Source organism: Barbus barbus, assembly GCF_936440315.1.
Source record: "Barbus barbus genome assembly, chromosome: 18".
In the NCBI taxonomy this organism is placed as follows: domain Eukaryota; kingdom Metazoa; phylum Chordata; class Actinopteri; order Cypriniformes; family Cyprinidae; genus Barbus; species Barbus barbus.
Window position 1 is genome coordinate 14,985,597 of NC_136746.1, and position 9,480 is coordinate 14,995,076.

The 9,480-nt window shown below is 37.1% G+C and overlaps 1 protein-coding gene across 1 annotated transcript in view; it reads left to right on the forward strand.

The window, feature by feature from the left end:
* Positions 1 to 2,817, forward strand: part of LOC306884339 (ubiquitin carboxyl-terminal hydrolase 54-like) — a 53,863-nt gene extending 51,046 nt beyond the window's left edge. The window contains exon 22 of the mRNA XM_079440114.1: positions 555 to 2,817. Coding sequence (XP_079296240.1) covers positions 555 to 1,114 — 560 coding nt within the window. The 3' untranslated portion in view covers positions 1,115 to 2,817. The remainder of the gene's footprint in view (positions 1 to 554) is intronic.
* The last annotated feature ends 6,663 nt before the right edge of the window (positions 2,818 to 9,480 follow it).

The following is a 9,480-nucleotide window of genomic DNA, read 5'->3' on the forward strand; positions in this document are numbered from 1 at the left end:
GCTGCGGGCACAGATGCTTTTTTCTCTGTATGGAAGAGGCTGCCATCTGTGTTGTTGTCTGTGATCTTGCGTTTTAACACTTTTGTTGTTAAGCTAGTCAAAGGACCTAAAACGCTATTGAGGCTGAGCTTGATGATTCATCTGGCAAGATGTATTCAATTTGTCTATTTAACAATTTTCTGACCTTGCATAAAATCTAATTGCATTTTTTTTCTCCTAAAAATACAATATAAAAATGTGATTTAAAAAAAAAAAAAAAAAAGGTTTTCTGTGCTTGTTTGTAGAGATGCACAGTTCAGCCAAAAAAAATGAATAATAAAAAAATTATTTTGATTTGTTCAATATTTTTAATAATAATAAACACTACAATATAGAAAATATCTGTTTTAAAACAAGCAAAACATATTTAGATATTTAAATCATAGTCTTTGTGATTTGTTAATCGCTCTAAGTCATATCAAGATTTAGTTTTATTATAATTAATCATGCTGCCCTACAAAGGATGCATCACTGCTGTAAACAACAATTCTATTTTTCTTCACTCCTCTCTGCAGGAGATTGCCAAAAGGCCAACAAGTTTTTGGCTGTGCTTGACAGGGGTGAAACTTTCTCCCGTGAAAACTACCACAATGTCGCAATGAACTACGGCACCCTTCCAAGGGCCCCCCGTAGGTCAGTTTCATCTGGGCCCCCTGTGCACCAAGCAAGGCCAGGACCCCCAGTGGGCCCAGGCCCCAGGAACTACCCAGACGCAGCCTATGCCACACTATCCCACCCTCATCGCACTTCAGCATCAAATAGGACGATGGATGGTTTTTACAGACAGCCCCACCAACAATCTGCTTCAACCACCCCAATCCCGCATCACTCCAGCCATCATCACCCTCACCTAGAGCCGCCGACCCAACCCCTCCGCCTTGATGTGCCCCCCGAGAGGGACTGGAGGGCTTCTAGGGACACTCATGTCTTCCCCAGGACAGAACCACGTGGTGGGACATCCCGTGGCCCTCCTGTTTATATCTGCGGGTTGTGCAAGCAGAACCCAGCTGAGCCCACTAGAAGCTACTGTCAGACCTGCAGAGCCCATATGAACCACTACAGGATGACCAGCTGAGTCATGCAGGAAACCCATCCTTCAATGCACTCATTCTGACTTGGAAGTAAATGTGAGAGCCCATGCAAATTCTGTGAAGCTTTTCACACAGCAAAAAGCAGGAAGGTCTTGTTAGCTGCTTTGGCTAAAATGAAAGGCAATGATGTTTGGCTCATACGTGAATGTGGAGTGGTCATTTTCCGAAAGCATATTTTAAATGCAGCTGCTGCATTTAATTGCTAAAAGGAGGACGTCTACTCCCTGCGCTTTTAAACATTTCCACTGCTAATTCAGTTCCACAGAGTTAAGTTCACTTTAATTGGCCAGCATCTCAGCACAAAGCTGTGAAGAACAGAGCACTTTTCTGCGTGGGCCGCTGCATCTTAACTGATGCAAACACAAAACGCCAAGACTGACAAACTTTGCCTGCTGATATACAGTGTCTGCTCCGTATATGCACAAATACGCTTTAGTTTCCAATTAGCATTCCAAGCTAACCTTACTTAGTTCTGTGATTGTAATTTAACTATGTTAACTCAAGTTTAGTGCACTTCAGAAGTGTTACGTTAGAAGCGTTCCTCTGTTGTAACTTCTCCCATTTTTATGGGAAAACAATGTTTGTGTGTAACTACTTCATTTAGAGGGCTGTAACGTCAGTGTGTGCAAGTAATCAGAGGTACATCAGGTACCAGCAGTCAACTTTCAACCACCTCATTGGCATTTGTGTCGATATTTTTGTGTACAGTATTGTTCTGCCTGATAGTAGCACCGACCTGTTGTGATCTTTTTATTCTGTAGTAGCAGCAGTTTAACTTTTTGGTTTCTACAGTATATCTTACATTAACTGTTAAGTGCAAAACTTTTTTAGGCTGTTTTAAGACTTAAGAGATCGAAAACAGAAGGACAGAACATTCTGCAGTGCCTTGGTTTGTGAAAGGCAACGTAACTGGGTGCCAGTGTCCATTTTATACATTTTCAGTCAAATAATAATGCTTATTATAATAGTGCTAAATTCAAGAATGGCCATTTTCAATTGAGATCATTTCAGTTTTTCCCCTACTGGAGAATGAATGCTTTTTATATTCCTTTTATTTAATTTCTTGAACGCTGTTGAGGAGGAACTTGTGGCTTGAGATGGTTAATTAGTTTAAGTCTTAAACATTGAAAGTGTTGAGACTGTATGTCAGCTATCAGCTGAGTTTGATGGTGCAATGTGCCATTTCATGGAAATGAAAGTGTTACCTGCTCATTCTAGTGAACACGAGTACTTTATATTGAAACAGGGCCAAACATTTTTTTTCATACATTTTAGAGCATGTCAAATACCTCAACCAATCACATGCTCTCTTATTTTTTATTTCACCAGAACAGTTTTGCATGTATTATGGTTTCGTGAATCAGAGTGCCTCTGCGTTGAATTCCCACTGGGCGAATTATCTGAAGCTTTTTTTGTTTGGCCAATATGCAGTGTAACACTGCCCTGGCGTAATTATTGACAGAACAGGGATTTGTGACTGATTTACCCTTCCTTCTTTTGTTTTCCGAGTTAAAATACAAGCAGATATGGCAAAAAAGCAAGGCTGTAGATATAAGTGTGTACAGATATTCAGTCTTTGACCTTAAGTACAGATGGATTCGGATTTGTTGTAAATGCTGTGCTAGAAATCAAACTTGTATTTTTTTAATAAAGTTATATTGAGCTCCAGTCAGGAGCAAAACGCTGTACCTTTTTTTTTTTTTTGTGGCTGCCTTTTTTCTTTAATGCCTGTCCATTTTCTCTCTCTTTCTATTTAGTTTATGATTTGTACTGTATCTTAACGATTGTTAATTTTCAACTAAATTTTAACTGTAAATTAAGTAAATGTAATTTTTTTTCTCTAGAAAAATATTTATGTATTTATTTTTATATATTTATTTATTTTAAAGTGGTCATGAACAAGTGGAAAATCTTTGCAAACCCTTTTCTAAGAAACCTAGCATGGTTTTGCTTAAATTAGCCCAAATCTCTGGCATGAAGATGTCAAACAGGGCAGGCATTTATGATGGCATCAGAGTAACAAGAATGTTGGTATGATAGGGAAAACCGATGTCTGTGTGTTCATGTGCCACTATTAATATGCTCATTTAGACCAGAGAGGCCCTCCAGTGAGCATCTTGCACAGCTGTGCTTGTTGCATTTTTATTGTCAGATACTTTTCCTGCTAACAGGAATGTTTGTTAACCTTGACCTCTAAAGATTTCACTTGTACTTCAAACATGAACAATCACATTGAGATGACAATGAGGGTTTTTTTGTTTTAAGTGCATAACTTTATAACACTAATGAGGTTGTTTTAGTTTCTTAGCAACAAGAAAGAACAAGAACAAATAAGTTGGTATGTTGATGGAATGATTGCCTTTTGTGTTTGTTGAATTAATCATAAATGTATGTTTGAATGGAAGGAAGATGCATAAATGTGTAAAAAGCAAAGACTTGAGTCAATAAAGTAATTGGACTCCTGAATAAAATTAAGATGAAAAAAGTGATGTATGCTAAGATTAGTGTGTTGAGGTAAATAAAAATGAATAATTCAAATAATTAAAAGCAGGCCAGTCAATGACCTGCACATAAGGACACCGCTAACATTACTGTCTTTGTTGCTCTAGGATTGTACTAGTTGTGTTTTAACCAATGTCACAGCAATGACAAAACATACAGTCTGCAAGGCAATTGCAAAGTAACATTCAAGAGGCCAGAGTGGCAACTGACAATTCAGTTTGCTGCAAATTGATTTGTGCTGTCTGGAAGGAAAGGAGCAAAAGGTCTTTAGTTTCTTTCTTACAGATTCACAAAGAACATCATGGGCCAAAGCAGCATCAGCAGATGAAGGCCTGGCTGTGCTTGAGAGAAACCCTGGCTCTTCGTTGAAAAGGCATTTAATTCTCACAGCAGGGCACTGGATGCAGGCTGTTTCACTTCAAGATGCAACACAAGGTACTGTTTAAGTCACGTTCACACCAAGAACGATAACTATATTAGCGTCCACACCAACGTGAGATAAAAGTTATGTTTATTTTAAATGATCAATAATGTGAGATGCCGCTTTAAAAGGATTCTGTTTGGCTCTCAATGTTTTTATCATTCATCAGCTGGAGGGGAAAAAAACGTTTGAAAGTGATCGTTCCTAATTAACCTCATTGTGGTATGTGGCATTTTAAAATTTTGGTTTTGAAACGATTTTTAAAACTATCTCTTTGTCTTTGTCGTTATGATTGGTTCGTTGGTGTGAACAGGCCTTATCCTGTAAAATGCTATTTTCAAACCAGTCCACTGCTGCATTTTCGTTTTCATCACAGTTTAATGATTCATAAGTTAATGTACCATTATAAAATGGATGAAACTTTCCAATCTACCTGCTGTGGGAACATTATTTGTGCTCTTTATGTACTCTCTATAAGATACCTTGCTAAGAACATAAATGTTCTCAAAGAAATATTCAGGGTTCAGTACAATATTCTGCATTCTCGCCTCTGCATTGTATTCTGCATTGTAAGACGCTGTCAGTCAAATAGATGTAATTCACACTTTTCCAAACAAACACCAGCTGTGCTTCCTAATTACGCTTATTTACAATATTGTTCTGAATGCTTATTAAGCTGCAGATATGAAGAAGCATTGATGTGGAGCCATCGATCCACCAAACCAGCCAACCAGTGGGTCAATATCTCTCAGCAACTATGTCCATTCATCTGAAAATGTAGATGTAAGTGGGTCATTCTTAGGGCATATCTCACGCTGGGGATCACCTGACACTGGTCTGATGTTTTTCTGATCAAGCAGTGAGAAACTGAGCTCTTGAAAAATGGAGATGCGAACCATGTGGTACTGGACACAGTCGCTGTAATCTCTCATTTACTGTAGCATCACTGGAACTGCCGTCCAGCTAAACTCCACAGACGTGCGAAAGCAAAAGAGCCATGTTTTATCGTAATCTGTGAAAAGACCATGCAAATGGTTTGATCATCAGCAGGGGAGTTATGTGCTTTCTGAAATCTGAAGGGAATAAGGGGTTATGTTGGTTTTTAAATCACTGTACTTTGCTCTGCGTAATGGATTTTTGTTCTGAAAGCTCTCCATTTGGAATTACTTATAAAGATTTAATGAGCATTAATCTAATCGGCATGGGAAGTCGTCATGCTGCCAATAAGATGGTAAAGTATACGCCTAAATCTGCTGCAGTGACCATGAAACTCACATTTTGTTGGTCTAGGAATATATTTTTTTCTTGAAAGCTTTATTTTTGATCCACACACTCTTAAAAATAAAAGTTCTTTATTGGAATCAGTGGTTATAGTAGAAAAAGTTTGTCAAATTATTAAAACTTATTTTTAATAATCAGAAACTTAGAAATAAATGCTTCCTTTAAGAACTTTTCTCTTGAAGGTTCTTTGGAGAACCTAAAATTTGTCTTCTATTGCATGGCTGTGAAAACCTCATTTGGGGCTTCTATTTTTAAGACTGCGTGATGAGAGCGTTGCTAGTAAAAAAAAAAAAAAATCTGCTTAAAAGAGCATGGAACTTAATGTCTATATTCTTTAGTTCTGAGTCAAATTACTCAGAAGATGCTTGGATAGTTTTCCATCTTTGTGGACTAATATGCTTGTCTGTCCAGAGGGTGATCCAATAAAGCCATTCATTGGTTTCTGACTTGGTGTTTCATTCAAAACATTACTGAAAATATGAGAGAACATTTGGTTCCTTTTTCCTTTTAGCCAGTTATCTTTTGCTGTGCAAATCCTAAAGACTTGTGAATATATTTTTAGGCAAATAAGAAGCTATAGTAATATTATAATAAACTCAATTACCTGTGTGAGTTGCAATTCTGTGGTTGTTTTGAGTGAATGGATACATTTGTTCTATTTATGGATCCTATTCCGGTTCCTGAATTGGCAGTGCTGAACTAATCCATTCATTCACCTCTTCTACTATAGATGACCCACAAGTAGTAGAGTGAAGATGAAGATCTTTCGTCAAGACTCTTTGTGCTCCAGAGTCTGCTTCACTGTCACATCTTCTGCTCAACATGTCTCATAGACAGAAATGATTACTAATGCTGAGTGACCTTGATCAGTTGAATGTGTGTGTTGTTTTCATCTTTTCAGTTCCCCCCCTCGGTTTCCATTCAAGCTAGAGCTGTTTTTGTCCAGTGTTGTAAAGCGTAGACATTGCTGATACCATTTCACTCTACAATCATGTCTGATTCTATACCATATTTAGAGTCCTTCCTGTAATTTTGTGACTATTACTGTAAACACGGACTATTCACATTTAGCTATATATATATATATATATATATATATATATATATATATATATATATATAATTATAAATATTTTACACGATGCCGAAGCCGATGAAAAATGATTGCTGCCCGATATGCTACATAGCATGGGAGGAAATAAGTCTAAGTATGTAAATATTTAACAATAGAATAAACCGAATGACACACAGTGGCCAAAAACTATTGTTTTTAATGAAATTTACATTTGGTTGACCCTCTGACAGTTGTTTACCTCATTCTGTAGAGGTTGAACATTTAAATAGATCACCCCAAAAATTACATTTTTGTCATTATTTGCTCACCATTGTGTATGACTTTCTATACTCTATGGAATGTAAAAGAATATATTTTGAGAAATGTCTTGTTTTTTTTTTTTTTTGTCCTTACTGCAGCATTTTTAAATTTGAATCTGATTTGGGATGAACTATCCCTTTAATATTTACATGTTTGTGATGTGTCTGCCAGTGGTGATTTTGTGTCTAAATATCTTTTGTTTGTGCACTAGGTCAAACACGTACACATAACACTTGGCATCGAGTCCAATGGAGTCCATTGAGAACCAACCATTATATCTTTCAAGGATTCCTTGAAAGACTGCATAGAATTGCTGCATGTGCAAAGGTGCTTGGAATCTTTTTATATGTGTGAAAAGTAGGTCTATATATTATATATTTACAAGTCATAATAGTGCAAACTATGCTCTGCAGTATATCACATGAAAGTACTTTCCTGTATCATTCAAGGTTATTATGCAGCATAACTTAACATTACAATGCACATTTAGTAATTCCTCAGATATATTGATTCTGACATTATTGTGACTTATGATAAGTATTCTATTCTGTGATAGAAGTAGTCTTGCCTTAATCCTTGCCGTGTGAATTCTGGTTCCATAAGCCTGCCCGTGTGTCATCAGATAAGTGGGATTATTGTGAATATGTGATGAGACTGTAAATGTGCTTCAGCTTCACTGCTGTGAGTGCTTGTCTGATCTGGTGCTTTATTATAGTTATGACTTTACTGTTAATGTACCACCAATGGATTGTTATTACTTTATGTATGTAAATGTTTTATTTCCATTTTTGACGGGGATTTATTGGCCTAATGGTTAGAGAGTCGGACTCGTAATCCAAAGGTTGCGGGTTCGAGTCTCAGGCCAGCAGGGATTGTAGGTGGGGGGAGTGAATGTCCAGTGCTCTCTCCACCCCACGACTGAGGTGCCCTTGAGCAAGGCACCGAACCCCCAACTGCTCCCCGGGCGCCACAGCATAAATAGCTGCCCACTGCTCCGGGTGTGTGTTTACGGTGTGTGTGTGTTCACTGCTGTGTGTGTGCACGTTGGATGGGTTAAATGCAGAGCACGAATTCCGAGTATGGGTCACCATACTTGGCTGAATGTCACTTCACTTCACTTCACTATTAAAGACCTTAGTGAGACTGTTCATGACTGTTTGGCCAATTGTAGCAGCTTGGGAAAGACTCTGTTTGTGAGAGAAAAAGTTTTATTTATCATTTTTATTGCATGTGTTTGTTTGTGATTATTTTACTGTGAGTATTTATTTCTTTAAGCCATATTTTGTTTGGTCTGGAGAGAAGCTGGAAACAAATTTATAGCAACTTGGTCTGATGAGAATCCATCAGTCCATGCAGACCTCAGGCCATTGCATTACATACTCCTGTGGCCTTGGCTTAGAGTGAGAAAAGATATTTATTACAGTTATAAAATATTTTTTTATGTGGGGAAAAAAGAAGAGAATTAAACAATAATAAAAGGAGAGGATACTGTGGGGGGAAAAACAGGAGATCTTTCATATATTCATGCAGGAAAGCGTTTGTCAAGGGCTATTTGGTTTTAAAAATTCAGTGCAATTCAGTGGCGCAAGTACTGACATTAATCTCCTATTAGCACAGCTTCTGTTCACAGGTCAGCACTAGATTGTTTATTATAGTATATAAATATTGATTTAGAATGGCATGCTTTTTGTTAAAGTTTGGAATATAGTAAAATGTTGCATTATAATGTATTTACTTTTATCTTTTTAAAAGGAGATATACATTCTTTTTAAATTTTGATTTTGAAATGAATTGCCATGCTGGTTGCCTATGACCAGCAAAACAGAGATTTGTATGATGAGAGCGACTATTGGTTTGCATTTTTCTTACATTTCAAATCTCATCAAATCAGCATTCCTTGATTTTCTTGTTACTTTTATGTGACTTCAGAAGCACTGATATTATCATCAGCACTTTGAGCTGTTGCCTAGATTGATGTTCTGCATGCGAAGGCAGGTTTAAGAACTACAGCTCAAAATGTGACTGTGACTGATTCTGAACTGTCAGTAAGAATGATTCAAAGGAAAGTGATTTGACCCCTGCAGGGGTTGTGTTAACCAATGGGGGCCTGTTGAACTTCCATTTACCTCCTTAAGTGCAGGTGTGTGTGAGTGACCAGCCTTCTGGGCATCTGTACTAAAATCAAGCTGAGCCAATTTTGCGTGCTCTGAACTGGAGATCACAATGTCTGTGTCTTTTCCATATCTCTTCTACAAGTTGGACCACTTTCATTTGAAATATTCTTGTTGGCCAAACTTAATGTTAAAGGAATAGCCCAAAAATGACAATTCTCATCATCATTTACACATCCAACTGTCTTAATAACCAACCAGTCTCGGTTCCCTTTGATTTTGTTCGACTTTGTAGTTGTATGGAGAAAAAATTCAATGGAATTCATTGCTCACTTTTGTTACCAACGTTCTTCAAAATATCGTCATAAAGAAAGTTTGGAAGGACATTGGGTTGAGTAAACAATGACAGAATTGTCATTTTTGAGTGCACTTTCCAATTCATGATGACATTCTGCAAATTCTCACAGTTTATAATGTTTTTAACAGCAATGTAATATTAGACTACTTTAAACTACAATATATTGCACGATTGTGTATTTTTTAAAGTATATTATTTCTGTAAAGTATGCTAAAGTGTACTTCCTTTTCACAAGGGTAAATACAACGACCTGCATGAAATCAGAAATGTATGAAATTATAACATTTCCTCTATTTCCTATG